This window comes from Misgurnus anguillicaudatus, chromosome 19 (genome assembly GCF_027580225.2).
Source record: "Misgurnus anguillicaudatus chromosome 19, ASM2758022v2, whole genome shotgun sequence".
Taxonomy (NCBI): domain Eukaryota; kingdom Metazoa; phylum Chordata; class Actinopteri; order Cypriniformes; family Cobitidae; genus Misgurnus; species Misgurnus anguillicaudatus.
The window spans coordinates 27,263,570-27,280,881 of NC_073355.2; the positions used below are offsets into that span (position 1 = coordinate 27,263,570).

General features: G+C 39.3%; 1 protein-coding gene across 1 annotated transcript; it reads right to left on the minus strand.

Moving 5' to 3' along the window:
- Nucleotides 1–459: 459 nt before the first annotated feature.
- Nucleotides 460–12,939, minus strand: ntf4 (neurotrophin 4). Its single transcript, XM_055194063.2, has 2 exons — nt 12,519–12,939; nt 460–4,130 (listed from the first exon to the last, which is right to left on the minus strand). Exon 2 carries the CDS (start codon nt 4,109–4,111, stop codon nt 2,720–2,722), a length of 1,392 nt encoding a protein of 463 aa, XP_055050038.2. The 5' UTR covers nt 4,112–4,130; nt 12,519–12,939; the 3' UTR covers nt 460–2,719.
- Between the last annotated feature and the right edge of the window lie 4,373 nt (nt 12,940–17,312).

The window sequence follows — 17,312 nt, forward strand, 5'->3', positions numbered from 1 at the left end:
GTAGACAAGACCGACATTATCATAATTCCTCCCGCTTCGGACTTACAGCCTGTAAGTTAACTCTTGTTAGTATTGCATTGTGAGCGAATCTTTCAAACATGGTAAGGAGCGTCACATTTCCGGCTGACGCCAATCACAACGTACAGATAGGCTGGCCAATCAGGGACACAAAGCTTTTCAAATCTGCGTGTTTCAGGAAGAGAGTGAAATCTGGAGCTACAAAAATGTACGGTATGTGGAAAATAATGTGTTTTTACCACAAACCACACATACACAAATACCAAATACACAAAATAACATTGTTTTTAGCAATGAAATAGGTGCTCTTTAATTTTATATTTGTTTAGTGTGCATGTTTCACCTTTCCAAATAAATAAACATCCATTTGTGTACCCCTCCATTTGGACAAGTCTATACTGTAATAATTACAAGGTTACCTCACGTACCTTGCAAAAAAAATTATTATATATTTTACTAAAGCTCATCTCACTCATTTCCATCTACTTCAAAAAAAGTTTTATTTTCATATATAAATGTATCTACCTTACAAAGATTATAATACTTTATTATAACAATGACTCAATAAAAAAATGACATCAAACCCAACAAACACATTTACTACGTAACTTGTCTAAGACGCTAAACAGGTGTCCTTGTCATCCAACACCCATTACAGAACCATATTTCCGAGATGTAAATCAAACTGTATCTCATAAGGCACATGTTTTGGGTCAGTCCCCTGAAGGTCACGCATCCAAAAGTATAAGCGAGACCTTTTCTAAAAGTTAAACTTCTGCTGACCGGTGAGCCCAAGTCCTCTGTAAAGTTTTTTTTATAAATACACATATATCTGCATACTTGCAATTATGTATGTTTCACATATTGTACATTTGTAAAGAAATATATTAATATCAAGTACATAAGCTTACATACTAAAAGTAATAACTTATTGTCTGTATACTATAGACACAACAAATACGATATACGAAAGTATAGAAAAAAACTGATCTGACCTAGACACCAGTATTGAGGTTTTCTTGTTTCGGTGAGTTTACAGTTAAAACACTGTCCTAGTGGAAGGTGGAGGATGACAGCAGCGTGGAGATATTAAAGGTGAAGTGTGTAATTTCTGTGCTACTACCATCAACACAAATGTTGTACTGCTTGGATAAACAGACAGTCCCGCCTCAAACTTATGCTCTTGGTTTGGCCACTCTTTAAGTTAGTCTAATCATATTAAAGGGATAGTTTACCGAGAATTAAAAATTCTGTCATTATTTACTCACCCTCAAACCTGTATACATTTTTTTGTTCTGCTTTAACATTTAAAAATGTTAAAGGCGGGGTGCATGATCTCTGAAAGCCAATGTTTAATTTGAAATCACCTAAACAAACACACCCCTACTCCAATAGAATCTGGACCTTCTTTTGATAGACCCACCCCACACATACGCAACCCAGGCAATGATGTCGCTTAGTAGAGATGTCCCTTACTGCTGATTGGCTACAAGTGTGTTTTGGTACTCGGCCCGACTCCATTTTGCAAAAGTGTTTTTCAAAAATCATGCATTCATTCATTAAATGAACTTTAGTAATCAAACAGATCTGGGGCACCATTCACCTCCATATTCTTCAAAAAATAAAATGTTGGGTTTAATTAAAAATATTATGTCAACAGGTTCCATGCATTTTTTTTAAAGTAATCTCAGTTTAAGTTTAAGTAAACGTAACTAACCTTAGTAGAGTCAACAAACAACAATTGAGTCATGAAAAAAATAATTAATGATGACTAAAATTTTTAATAACGCCATTTTATAAACTCACTTTCTCACATACCTATCTAATGGTGCTACACATCTGCAAGAGGGTGCCAGAACTACAATTACCCATAACAGACTGCAAAATCCTCAGGAAGTCTGTATTGGTTTTATTAATCTGTTACTTTTATGCAACAATGTTATGTTGCCTGAATAAATTATTTTTAAGTAAACCTTTTTTTCGCATTGTTAAATGGATTTTTTAAAGTTATCACAACATGAAAGGATTAAGTAAAATTTGCAAAAGTGAAAGTTTTAATTATTACTTTTTCCTACTATGGAAGTCAATGGTGCCCCAGATCTGCTTGGTTACAAACATTCTTGAAAATATCTTCTTTTGTATTCAGCAGAACACAAAAATGTATGTAAGTTTGAAACAACTTGGAGGGCGAGTAAATGACAGAATTTTCATTTTTTTTCGGTGAAAATCCCTTTAAGCTCGAAAACTTGAACATTACACGCATCACCTTTAAAAGAAGAAAGTACCTGTCATTATCTTCTCATCACCTCACTGTATCATTTTTTTCATTGAACACTGAAGACTTATTGAAATATATACTGCATAAGTCATATGCACTACCTTTGTAGTTCTCTATTGGAGCTTGACCATAATTTTTTGCTGTATGAAATATATATAAACTATATTCTTTTGTGTTCAACCGCTAAAAATAAATCATGAGCTTGGACCGATATGAGGGCGAGTGGATTTTCATTTTTGGCTGAGCTGTCCCTCAGCGAGACACTGTGGTGATAAGTGTTCGTGAAGTGAGATGCAGGAACATCTGGAAAAGAAATTTCCATCCGAGAAGACCACGTGTGCTGGAGATGCTTTAGACACCCAGTTACACACGTTCTTTTAATCCTGCCTTTTCTGTATTGATCTATTCTTCGGGCTATCCCGATTATCTGTACCCCCTCCCTTCTCGAACTCTCTCTGCTTTCTTCTCAGTGTAGTATGTTCCTCGAGTGAGCAGCACGCAGACGCAGGAGGAGTCGATTCGTATCCACCTCCAACCTACTCTGTTATTGACATCAGATGTAAGCGCACGCACAAACGACTGTTTGGTTTCGCACTTGCTCATCCAGTGTTTCTTATCCACTCCCAAGCAGCCTGCGCCCTCCACCCCCTGCCCTTCCCCTTTACCCTGCTGAGATGGCTTACGGCACTTCGTTTCATAGAAGTACTGCTTTAGTGGCCCCGTTTGGGTCTGGATTTCTGGTAAGATATTGACGGTTTGGCCCTTCTGGTCCACTGAGGTTTTCTTGTCAGTCACCCACCCGCTTTCGGCTTCGCACACCGAGCGCTGGCGGCTTTGCGTGTTGTGACTGAGTTGCCGCTTGCGGCGGATGCTCGGCTGTTGTTCGTGCGATGATGCGTGGGACGAATCAGAGACACCCAGCAGTAAGTTCTTATATGACTCTTGGTCCGCTCCTTCCCTGGCTGGGGTAGCGTCCATCGTGTGGCTTTCCTCATCCTCAACGTCATCAGCCAGCAACCCCAACTCCAGCATTAGGAGCAGAGGTGGATGTTTGGGTGGAGAGAGGGCAGGAGAGAAGAGAACGCGGGGATGGGCGTCGAGCAACATCTGATCTTCTCCTCGTAGGCCTGCGTCCAACCCAAAGCCCAGTTCTGCTCCCAAGCCTTCCTTCAGTATCTTCATTGGCACTTCCACCTCAACCCCAGCTGGCTTCACCATCTCTCCTTGGTTGCTGCTGCCACCCGATTGCGTTTCGTCTTGATGCTCTTGGGACCCCTTCGGAGAGCCCTTGGAAACATCAAGACTACTCCTCATGTTCATATCATCTTTATCTCCACCAGTACTCTTTTCTTCATGAAACTCAGGTTGATAGTCCTTGAGAACGTTATTGCTTGAGCTGGCATTTTTAGCCAGATGTTTTTTGTGTGATTTGTATTCCATATAATCACGTGACTCTCCAGTAGTCCTTCCTCCACCTGTAAAATCCCGTTTCTTTGTGTCATCAGATAAAATGTTTGCTTGGTTAGCTTCACTTATACTGTCCGCTTCATATGTAAATGGGGATAATGTGATATCCTTCCCTTTGGTGTGATTATAAGTATCAGCTGTTCTGTCATATTTGCTCAAACTATTGTTACTGTGAGCATCGTGGGAGATGTTGCTCGCTGTTGAATTGACTGGCATGCTGACTGAATAGCTGCTGTTGCTGTCGTTTCTGCCAGGCTCTATCGTCGCGGCAACAAGCCTGGATACAGGACTTTGAGGGAAAGGCAGGGCCGAGGCGATCACCATGGCAACCAGGGGAAGCCAGTGCATCACTTCCAAGACGTGTCAACTAAAAAACAAAGAAAAAACAGACAGAAAGCGTGTAAGAATAGAGTCACACAAGCTGAATTCATTGCAGAATGGGCTCAATGCCACCTCATAAAGTTAGACTAGAAATAAGTTTATAGTGTAGTAGCTTTACTGCTTTGGCAAATGTCAATGGAAAAAGATGGAAAACTGCTGAATAATGTAACTCTATGAAAATAGAAGTGCTTTACTTTCGCTTTACTTTCAGCACAGTCATAAGGACACTGGCTTGCCAATGCCTGGCAAGGCTTAGTTTGAAATAAAGCCACAAATAGTGTTGGTATGACACTGGCCTAGTTAAACATGAAACCACACACAATTCCGGTATGCCTGGAAAAGAAAGTGCCACAAAGAATGCTGTACAATAAGTGGAAGAGCCAAAGAAACGTACAGCTTTAGGGTTTAAAGGAATGCTTTGATTTTATTATCTGTAACGTTCGTTACTGTTACGAAAGCATGTTGGGTTTTTTTCGAGTTTGTGTTTGTCAAGCATTCTGTATCTTTTTTCCATACGCTTGACCCGATGGTCCCGCATTAAAATACTTGTGAAACATGACTCGCGGCGATAGTGGGAATGCCTTAGAGGTTTGAGTTATTTATTGACAGTAACGGCAAAGTTCAGCAGCCTTCTATCTAAAGCGTCTGGCTGGTTACAAATGCAAGTGATTTATTTGTTTATTTAGCGCAGGCTAGAGAATACTACACTGATGGAAGATAAACTCTTCTCGCCTTTACTCTTTTAGCAGGCTCAGGATGCACGCACTCCCACTGTCAACCACCAGATGGAAGCAAAACCAGCACCAAACCAAACTGACCAGGTGTGAGCTTTAACCTAGCACTTGCACTGTGGTTTAGATAAGTCTGGTCACGTTTTCAAAACACAAATAGCTAACTTGTGAGTGGTCTCTGCATATCTTGCTAGGACAGGAACATTTTTTTTACATAAAAATGTACCAACTATTAGCTTTAGTTACAATATAAGTAATAAATAAATGATCAGAATGAATATATCAACTAAAATAGATATTAATACAATAATGCAACAGCTGCCTCATATTAGGGTGTGATGTTTTTATGCACTGTCCTTACTGTACTTTTTGAAAGTACACATTTGAAGGTTCTCAAACCTCGGGGGACCTGAGATGGTGCCGGGGGGCCCCAGCTTTATGAAATCTTATAAAATAAATTAATTTACAGAGTTCCCACACCTTAGTTAACTTCAAATTCAAGGAGCTTAAAGGACTTTCCAGGTCCAATACCCTCAAATTCAAGGACTAAATGTGGGGACACATTTCAAGTATGAGCAAGGTTACACCGTGTTACCTTTTAAGATACATTGTTACAGTTCCCTTTTGAGGGAACTCGCGCTGTGTCACTGCGGTGACACTTTGGGGACACCTCCAGGGGTAAGTGCGTCTGAATGTGTATATCAAATTCAACCAATGGTGAGGCTTAACGACAAAGACAGGGTGACGCGGGAGCCAGGAAGTATATCGCTATCTGAAATATTGCCAAAGACGGTGTTACAGGGATGCAGGAAGTATGACAAGGGAGACGCAGCGTCTCGTTCCCTTCTCAGGGAACAACAGTTACATACATAACCTGAGACGTTTTCATGTGTCAAACACAACTATGCAAAAAAAGCATTTTGGTATGAATCAACATTCACATACAGAATATATAAGCATTTAAAACGAACAGTTTAGCACGTGTGCTTAAAAAGTCTAGAATTTTTATCTTATTATCTTACACTACACAGGGAATAATATGGATTTTTTCCTGAAAACTTCTTGCATAAAATGGATTCAAGCACTTTAAGTGACCTAGATCTATAATGTATGTATATTTTCAAAAACTTCCCAGGGCCTTGAATTTTTTCCCCCAGATTCACAAAATTTCAAGGACCCGTGGGAACCCTGAATTTATTGTAAAAATAAGGCTAGTAACCAATACACTAAATCGAATAATTTAAAGAGCAACTATGGTCCGATTCACGATTTTACATTTCCTTTGGCGTGTAGGTGTGTATTAGTACATGTTAACGATATGCAAAATGTACATACAGTTATCGTCTTCAACGTAAATCTCTTTTCTTGGACTACAACAAAACACACGGATTGTAAGCAACAGTTTACTTTCTGCTTTGACTCATAGCCTGTAAGTTAACTCCTGTTAGCATTGCATTGTGAGCGAATCTTTCAAACATGGTAATGAGCGTCCCATTTCCGGCTGACGTCAGAGGTATTCAGGCCAATCACAACGTACAGATTAGCTGGCCAATCAGGGACACAGAGCTTTTTAAATCAATGAGTTTTGTACAAAAGGAAAGCGTTTGAGGAAGGCAGGATATCTGGAGCTACAAAAATGTACGGTATTTGAATAATGTGTTTTTTAAACCATAGACATTTTTAGATTCTTACTCTCTCTCTCTCTCCTTTTTGATCTTTTTTATTTTTTATCTGTACTATCTGTACTAAAAATTGATAAATCCCCAAATAATACATTTCCTCTAAAGCAAGTATCCAACAAGAGTTGCTGCAAGAAAAGTGAAACACAGGCAAACTGTGCAAAGTTAAGGCCAGGTGTAAATCTCTCACCATTCCTGTTGTTGCTGTGCTGAGAGAATAGCGAGGGAGAGGCGTTTAGAGAGAAAGAGAGCAGAAAAAAGAATGTTTAGAATGTCAATGATGTGGCTTCAACCGAGAAGACTCCTCCTGGGTTTCCCCAGGTGGGACACACAAGAACAGGGGGGATTGCAAAGAGCGAATAAACCAACATACAGACAGTAAATGGACCGTCCGTTTGGGGGGAGATAATCATTAGGGAGAGAGTGGGTGGACTGTAAGGTTGACATGTTGTGCAAAATCACCACTTGTGACACACCACTCCGCCCCGGACACTGTTTTCCAAGAACACTCGAGCCGAAAGCACACACACTCACCGACACGCACACAATGCTCAGCCGAACCTGCGGACACATGCAGGGAAAGAATGCCACCAGGTCCATACGTGCGCATGCTAGGACACGGAGCACTAAATGTATAAGTACGCACTTCCTGTTTAGCTTGCACATAAAAACAGGTGTGCTGGATGCAAATTAAGCTTCATTGCTGGTCCTGTTACATGCAAATGATTTGTCTGATGGGGCTAGAGGCTAGAAAGCCTGTATGTCTGTTTGCTGACACTTTAACAGTCAGGTTTACTTTCACACGCACATGCGGTGTAGGAGTTGTATTTTATGGACCTGGCAACCAACTATAAAATCACTGCAGCATTGTGTTGACAGAATATGCAGATAGAGTGATCAAAATGTCAAGTGATCAGAGGTTAAGCAAGCCAACATTTGTGGTATGTGCATTGCTTGCGGATATGTGTGTGTTCGGGCACTTAAGTGGATAGGGTGTAGCACATGTGATTGTACGACTTGACGGTTAATGTGTATTTTTGCTTTGGAGCGCGAACACAAGCAGTGGGCAGGCACACACACGTGCAGGAGACGTATCAGTAGTTTATGGGCGACATGCAGAAGCACTTCATCAGCACGCTTCATTTGTAGCAATGACATGCTCTGCAAACGCTTCCATCCAGACCCGTCAAGCGGTGCTGCATTAATCCTGGCATGGCACACGCTCAAAAATCCCTCACACTGCTGCTATCTTCAATTTCAAGGTCCTAAACACAAACACAATGAACCCGTATGGGTTCATTCTTACACACTCTACTCTATCTCCGTGCCCTACCTCACAGCTCGAATACACGCACACGTATCTTTTCTCTGAAGCCGCTATTCTCCACCCCCGTGACGACTGTAATCTATGATCTCTCAGTCACAAAACCACCTTCAGCAAACACTTAAGGCTCTCCCACAGCGTACGATCCTCGATCTCACACGACCGAAACCTTAAGCCCGCTGACCTCTTTCCAAGATTTTGATTTGAACTGATGTTTGAAATCAACCTTGAGGGTTTACAACCATTTCACGCTGTAAGAAAACAAGTATTCCAAATCAATTACTACAAACGTATGACCTTTATTATTTAAACTCTTCAATTCGAACAAAAGCATGACTCATTATAGACATTCTGCAATCCCCCTGTTCAGCCTTGACATGTTTGACCATTTTGGAATTTTCCAATCATCCCACTCAGCGTATACACTCTGTTGTTAGCAGCACGCTGCTATTGTATATCTCTCTATATATAAGCATAGCATTGAAAATGATGATGCAAATGAAGTACTTTAAGAAACACTCCAAAATGATGAAAACTAATTCTTCTGATGTCAAACAGATGAAGTTGTTGACATATGACATCATGTCAATGACATTTGGGGTTCAAGCAAGTTGGCCCACCGAGTCACAGTAAGATGATACAGAAACAAAGATAGTTATAAGAAACAAGTTTTTGTTAATTTTAAACAGCAGCAGATGTTATTATTCCAGTAAATACATGTGACTACATATGACAAATATCCCTATAAATGACTTCAATATTTGACTTTAATGCAGGCTACGCAAAGTGACTGTTATTGAAGGATGGGGTAACAGCAACTATACTGGACCCAGAAACTAATGAGTAGACTGAACTCATGGAAAGTCGTGATATAGTCACAAAAAATGTGATTAATTTATTCGTCCATGGCACGAAATTCAGTATTTTTCTATAAATAGTTTTTCGTGTCAGTTGCACGACTTTCTTTTTTGTTTCATTTTATGTATTGTTTTGTCATTCTTTTTTCCCCCTATTTTCTTACCATTGTCGCTTGGGGTTGGGGTTAGAATAATTTTCTGTAACATTTTTAGACATCCTAACTATGCGTGGGCCGGTTTAAGATTGTGGCGGTATTATAACCTTAAGCAAATACACCACGGTTTCACGGTGTTGCGGTATTGCCATTGAAACACTAAAATGTGTTATTTTCAAATGCCAGGTAAAAATAAAGCCTTTAAATTATAATATGCTTTCAAAAAATATATAATTTTTTTCGTAATGTATATTAAATGTAAACATCAAATCAATCACATGACTTAATGATTTAATGAATTTTGTATAAACACAGCTCATACCTTGGAAATTTTAGTGGTTTTGAAACCTTGACTGTTTAACTCCCAAAGAAAATTTATGACAAATTTGTGCTAAAATGTAAAATTTTTATTAAACAAAACATATAAAATGATTCAAAGTAGTGCTTATATTTTTTTGGTTTAATTACACAGAATTCATGATAAACTAATGTATTTACTAATGTATAAAATCTCATAAAACTGGGGCCCCGCTGGCACCATCTCACGACCCCCAGTTTGAGAACCACTGGTTTAAAACCTCGGTATACCTTGAAACCATTAACCGGCCCATGCCTAATCATAACCCAAACCCCAACTCCAGGCGAGAATAGTTTTAAAAGCGAAGAAAAACATGTAGAAACCAATACATAAAAGTACATACTAACCCAAACAAATAAATGAATCAAAATTGTTGTGACTATAACACGACTTTCCGTGAGATCATGTTGCTTTAGAGGTACAGTGGGCAAAACAGTAGGGCTGGGTATTGGCAAGGGCCTCACGATACGATACATAGCACGATGCATGTGTCGCGATATGATGCGTTGCGTATTGCGATAAACTGTGGTGCTTTTGAGAATGTAACAAAAAATAGAGCTGAATTTCTTTTAAGCCAAAGTGCTTCCACACGTCGGCTTTGAAAAACTCCAGGCGTTTTTACATTTTCTGCCATTTTCTCACTCCTCCTAACTTCTGAGACATTGGCCGAATAGCCGTATATGACAGACAACTGGACAGCGACAACTACAGCAGCAGCGGCGGAGGTCGTTTGATGCACACAGAGGGATTTAATGGCTTAACATCGATCCTAGAGATATTTGATCACGATAGTTAGCTGTATCAATATTTTTGCACAGCCCTACAAAACAGCCAGTCTGAATGTATCCATAAATTATGGTTTATGGTTTATTATTATTATCACTGGTTTTTAAGGAAAAATTAAATGGTAAGATAAATTATGATGACCCTATATTGTTGGTTTAAATTTTTTTTTGCACAAATACCCTCTACAAAATACTATATTTCTGACATAAAGGGATGATTACTAATCCAAGAGAAACATAAAAAGATCCTTTTTTTTTATAAATCTTTTGTATCTCTTTAAATAATTTCCCAAGAGACCTGGCATACTGTACATGTGTTTCTGATCAGATGTGCTGCTGTTGAAGAATCAGTAGCCTATCCACCCACATCTGAAAATGGCTATGATACACACATATAAATTCTGCTTTCCCTTCACACTTTCAGATGGCATTGACTCTGGGAAAAAATTTGCCTTTTGTCCCAGTCAACTTTAAATAGCTCAATGGGGGATATTTTGTGAAAAAATTTTTTTTGGAACAATTCTAAATCTTGCACTAAACCATTTCTATTGTTGCAAAGCCAGTTTGCTCCAATACACAATGTCCTCCCAGGAGCGCTACAGAAATTAAACTGAATTGCTTTAAATCCAAGTCTGAAGAACAGAAAATTGCATCAGTTCCCATTATATAGTCTTAATTCCAATAGTTGAAACATGGTGTGGAGATCTGCTTACAGGGTGAGGAAATGGTTACATAAATGTTTACAGTGCAATAAACAAAAGCTTTGAGCATCTTTCCCTTGCAGTAAAGCCACATGAATTTCAAAACTGCAAGAACGTGTGATGATCGCAAGTGAAACATGTGGTTTTGGAACGTTTTCTCATGTACATTTACGATCTCATGTAAATTTTCATGTAAAACAATTGTGATCCACGTTACAGATATGATTGAATGTGTTCTTGCACATGTAAAATGTATGTAAACACATGAAAATGTCTGAAATGTATGAGTTTTTTTCTGTAAGGGTCGTTTTTTATATTTAGGTAGGCTGGGCAGGTGATTGACAGGATTGTGTTAATTATTGCTTTAATGGCTGCCTGCTCCCACTCCACATTGTTTAACTATGTAAACACAATAACACTGACCTACTACTCTTGTTTTTACAGCCCCTTTTCACACTTACTCTATAGATAACACTTAAACATTTACAGCTGACTATTCAACGTTTCATTTTGAGTAACAAAACTGCACATGCAATAACAAACAAAACACACCTCTCCAGTCTCAAGCCCTCATTCACCCAATGCTTAAACATCAGATCTTAAAATATACTGTAATTTGCAAATAATACACATTGAATACTTTTATTAATTTGATGTAAAATCTCCATCTATAAGTCTATATTTAAAACTATTTATTAATTATTTTATATTTATAATGCGCTGTAAATAAGGATTTTTGAGGCATATTTTCGTTGCTACACTAAAAGGAAACTACTGAAGAACCTCTAGGCACTTTTTAAAGACTCTCAAGTATCCTATTTATGTTCTCAAGGCTCTTTATGAAACTTGTTTCTAGTTCTTGTGAAGATTTTAAAAACTGTCAAATGTTCCTCTAGCCTACTAAAACCATAATAAGAAAAGCCTTTACATTTTACACAGCTTTAATGACAGCATATGCATGAAATGTTTGCACTTTTACAAATTTTGGAGGAACTGCATGAAAAGGTCATTAAAAAAATATGAAAAACGTAAATAAATTTGTGACCAGACACAAGACTTTACATATTAATGTTAGTTTGGGTTTTTAAGTTCACGAGCACGTTATGCGTAACCTAGGTTAAAAAGACCACGTTAGACCGATATCTCTTCTGCAAAACGTAAACGTAGCCTACATTTAACAGGTAAACAAATGAAAGCAATAGTAGACTGTGAACAACTAACCCTTACGAAAATTAACCATAGTTAAACCATAGTGTAGTAAAACCATAGTTTTGCTGATAGTAATCAATACACCAAAAAAACATGGTTACTACACTTTTACCACAATAAAACCATGGTTAATTTTCGTAAGGGAAGTTACTGACACGCGCATAGGGCAGAGAAGTAACGCAACGCATCCAAGCTGCAAACGAGCAACGCGACAAACTAGATCATCACACAGGCTTTATTGATTACACAACAGAAGCAGTGTTGATGGAGTGTGATCAGAAAAACAGATGGTTGATGGGTTGCCACGGTCTTAAAAACAAGATGCGATTAAGTCTGTAATTGTTTTAGCCAAACTGTTTTCAATCCGTGCCTTTCTCGGCCTGAAAGAAGCTCTCGCGATCATTTGAATTCCGACGCTTGACAACCTGTCAACGCGCCCGATCAACACCTGTCTCGCATTAAATTAACATGCACAGAAAACAAACCTAAACATCTGTCACTGTATCAGATCTGGGGAAAGCGTCTGAACGGCTAGTGGGACACCTGTATTGCGCTTTAATTACGCGAGCACTTACCGTTTAGGTGAGTTTCGGGCCACGCGTATTTTCGGCAGACACCACATTGATTCCACGGTCCGTGAATCTCACGTGAAAACGAACGAAATTTCCGTGCTCCACAGCAACTCCCGTTTCACAAAGTTCGCCAAGCGGACGTCTCCCATATCAGTCCAGACTGGAGGTCCACGTCGAGCTCTAGATCCACATGTCAGAAAACTTTTCAGCTATGTTTTGCGTCTTCAAGTGCGAGTTTCTGGAAGATTGACATGCAAGCTCTTAATTACCATTCTGCGAGCAATAATACACCTCTAACACTGCGTGTATGAGCATGAGCCATACTTTCCACGAGTCAACGACTTTGAGCTATAAAGTACAGCTTAAGAGTAACTTAATCTTCAATAAAAGTTTCACTAGTTTGTTAAGTTGATGCAGAAAATCCAGCGAGGAAAAGGTCTGAGCGCTTGAGCTGTGCGGTAAGGTATCTTCATGAAAGCCAGTAAGGGGACAAGAGCTAGTGGGAGTGAAAGAGGGCTGGTTTAGAAGAAGAGGAATGGACACAGTGAAAGAAGACATTATGGTGGAGGAAAAAAAGGACGAGGACCATCTGCTGGCTGTGGGTGTAGAGACTTGTAATGAAAAACACAAAGACTAACAAAAATAGTTATGTCGAGTCTATGTTGGGCAGTGATTTATTGTTGTTTGATTGGACTTAAACAAGTGCATCGCAAGACTTTTGACCTTGTTGTTGGTAATGATTTATAAGGAGAAATGGGAGACCATTTAAAATGGTTTCTGGCAGCTTGTGGGGGTCTGAGAGGGTCCGGACTAACTCTTAAATTAGGGGCCAATTTGTTAAAGCAATTTCCTCCAGAGGTTTCCTTTACAGCATCTACCACCACCCAGCCTTTTTTTTATAGCAGAATACGTATATGGTATACATGTAGCTCTCTTGTTCTCCCTCGTTCTCCATTCCTTTTACCAGGCAGAAATTTCCATCCCACCAAAACCCATTTCCCCAGAAAGTTTAAAAAGATGAAAGGATAAGGACAAGAAAGGAAACAAAAGCGAAAAGTGTTGTGTTACAACCCTGCCCCTGTGAGACTGTCTGTGAAAGAGTTAGGGGATGAGAGAGATGGGGTAGAGAATACAAGAATAAGAGAATGGGGTACAGAAAAGAGGCTTTCAAATGAGTAACGGGCAACCGTTCATATCTTACACACACACGCATACGCACAGAAATACAAAACTCATTGAGGTCTAAAATGTGGTCCAGCCCCTTCATATCTTTACTCCTGTCCTCTCCAAATATTGTTCCTCCCTCTTGGCATATAATGTCATTCACTCCTAACTTCTGCCTCCTTAACACTATTCTGTCTCTCTGGTTTTGTCTGAACTTGTCTCGTATGCACTTAGATATTTCAACCCCAGGGCGTATTGGTGAGATGGAAGGAGTGAGAGTTCTCGAGAGCGAAACGAACACAGGGAATGATTGAGAGAGGGAGAGAAGAGTCACTGAGGTATTGAAAGAGATGACAGATGAACAAAGGTAGAGAGGGGACAAACTCAAAAAGAGGTACAAAAGTTCTTTTCACACACTTGCTCAAATAGGAAAACATGCTTTCTCTCTCTCGCACACACATACATACTGTACAGTGTTCCAACACCTTGTCATTGAAAGGTGACTGTCTATATTTGTGTGTAAACTCAAGAGAAAAAAGCCTTAGTGTGAACCAGCATTACTTGTTTTTGAGTGAAAGCCCTCTACACCCCAAACAACTTCCCAGGGCAATACCAGGACCACACCGCACGTCATTTACAGTACTGAGTCATAGAAAAACACTTATGATGAAATAACACATCTTTCAGATGCCGAACCTATTCCACAGATAACAGTCTGCTTCGCACGTAATGCATTCTGCAAAGGCAAACAACAAAGCAACCTCAAAACCAGCAATCGTATAGCGATTATTAAATGTTCACTAGGTTTATGTTTTCTTTGTGTCCCCCCTTGCTCATTGTGTGTCCCGACATGGGATTTATTACTATGGCAATGGATATCCCACCTCAAACCTCAAATATCAAAGCAATTACAATCTGTTACATAGCCATTATAGCAATTATTGAAAATAGCAGAGCTGTCAAGGAGACCGGCATGCTGACCACAGACACAAGGATCTCCTGTGCCTGAGGTAAGGCATTTAGTCAATTACCGAATGCTTTCCTTTTCCCAAAGCAATCTCATTCATTCCTTCATTCATTACAGTATCTCTTCTACACTTTCTGTATCTTCTCCAGCATTCGCTCGGATCTCCTTCTCGGTTACTTGTTCCTGATGAACTTCACCACTCCAACCTTATATTACCTCCATTTTCCACACCCCCCAGCGCCACCATTACCTCTCTCCTGGTGTTCTCTCACTTCCACTAGAGCGGGCCGCAGCATGTGTTTCCAATTTCAGCTGTAACGCACAGCTCACCGCAATCTGACCTAATTAGCCCCCTGTCTCATGAATCCGCCCTCAACAGCACCCACTGTGGCAGACAGGGTAGAGGTCAGGAGTCAAGGGTCGTCGGAGGGAGTGGGAATGGGGGACGGACGATCGGATAAGGAGGACAGTGTCTCTGATTGATGTGCCAGGTCTCTCTGTCCTGCAGCATTGTGGGCGCATCCTTGGTGATCTGCTTAAAAGTGTGACTGCGGTAATTTTGCAGTATTAGGGATAAAGGGGGGTCGCTGAGGCCTGAAATTGGATTTTGCTGTAAGACAAAAAGGGTCAAACAGGAGAGCTCATTACATAGTAGCGTACACAAGCGCACATGTAGATAAATTTAAGATGAAGGCAGGGACAAACACGCACTTAAAAGTATATCCACATTCCCTGCTGAAAAAGTCCTTTTTTGTTGTAGCTGGTGAACCAGCACAACCAAGATGTTAAGAAGAAGAAGCTTATACGTAAGTTGCTTGAGATGGACCCAAGCACCCAAAACATAACTTATGGTGATGATCTGTACACTATGCTTTCAATATGGGTCAATAGTTATTTTCGATAGGGGTCTCATACACCTTGAGGTTGGTACTTGGTAGCCAATTTTGGAATGCATGCTACTGAGAAAGGGAGAGACTAGAGCAGGGGGTTTAAGAGGAGAGATTGATTTAGGAATGCCTTAATTATATGGGAACTGAGAGCCTTACTTTATGTTTTATCCCTAATGAGAAACAGCTTCCTATGGAATGGAGCAATGCAGTTGAACTTTAAAAGCAATGATAGTGCTATAGAGAAAGGCTGTCAGCCTTTATAAAGCATGTAAAAGTGTGGCTCCATGCTGTGCGTGTTTGCTGTAAAATGATATGGTTACAGCTCATACAACTCGGACCATTTTTATAATCCCACCACCATCAGCCTCACTTTACAATCCTCATAACACCAACAGAGGAAAATCTATTAATAGAAATACGTTCAATGGGCGACTTGCATGAAATATATTCCACCATAGGTTTGAAAATGGAAGTAGGCTACCAATCCTGCTGGGTTTTGGTGGAGCCCAGTGTGGTGGACCGCAGTCGCCGCAGGCAACCGCTGTGCTTTTACAAAATCTTAAGGGTCTTAAGCTTTTCCGCTTGAGTTTATCTCCACTTAACAAGTAGTGTGCTTGAGAAGTTAAGCAGAGAATGGTTGTCTCTTTATAGCAAGCTTTACATTAAGTGTCCTAATTCACTTTGATATTGACCATATCGTTGTAGATGATGATTAATTTTTGGAATGCATTTTTTTGCTGAATCAATTAAATATAAGAATCATTCATAATGTATTTAAAGAGTTAAGATGCAAAAAAGTGCGCCTGACATGTTTTCTTGTAAATTAGCTTTTTTCATCAGGCTACAGATTAAAAAATTCTTTGCTGCCTTAAATTCTTTTGTTAAATCAACTCAGATTTACAAGTCATTTCAACTTACTATTATTTATCTTGACTAGAGATGAGTTGTTATAACTACAGATGAGATGTTATAACTTATAAAATGAAGTTCACTTTTTTCAAAGTTGTACCAACTCATCTCTTGTCAAAATAAATATGTTGATATGACTTGTAAATTTGATTCAACAAAAATATAAGGCAGCCAAGATTTTTCTGTACGTGTAAGTTCAGTAATTCACTTTAATGGCAAAGAAAGGTTTTTAGTAATTAAAGGGGCGGTTTCCCGGACAGGGATTAGCTTAAGCCAGGACTAGGCCTTAGTTAAATTAGGATATTTAAGTCAATTTTAAAAGCATAATTTAGAAATAAACATAACTGGCATGCATCTTCAGACACAACACTCGTACTGATATATTTTAAGATGACAGAGCAAGTTTTTTTCGGTCAAGACAACACTAACATTTAAGTTAGTCTAGGACTAGGCTTAGGCCCTGTCTGGGAAACCGCCCCAAAATGTCTTATTTTCAGAAATGTCATTTTAGTCATTTCAGTAGTGTTTAACAAATTCTAAAAAAAACTTTGCTGGACTTTACTGAAAATCGATGTGGCTTTAGCAGTATTTCTGAATGGCCTAAGGCGGGGATTAAGTGGATTCAAAGCGAATGTATTTGAATGCCAAGAGCATTCAGTTAATCATTATTTAATTTTTGACGGAGATGGCGTTTAGGGCATTGCATCTGAGTTCCTCATTTGTAGTGCAAGTAAAATATATGAAGTTGCAAAACGAGATAAATCCATTTTTAACATTTTTGTCAAAACATGTTTATTATTATGTTATCATGTTATTATTTTGTTTTATGGTGCTAATTAGCTGTATTTTTTAAGTTATAAAGGTTTA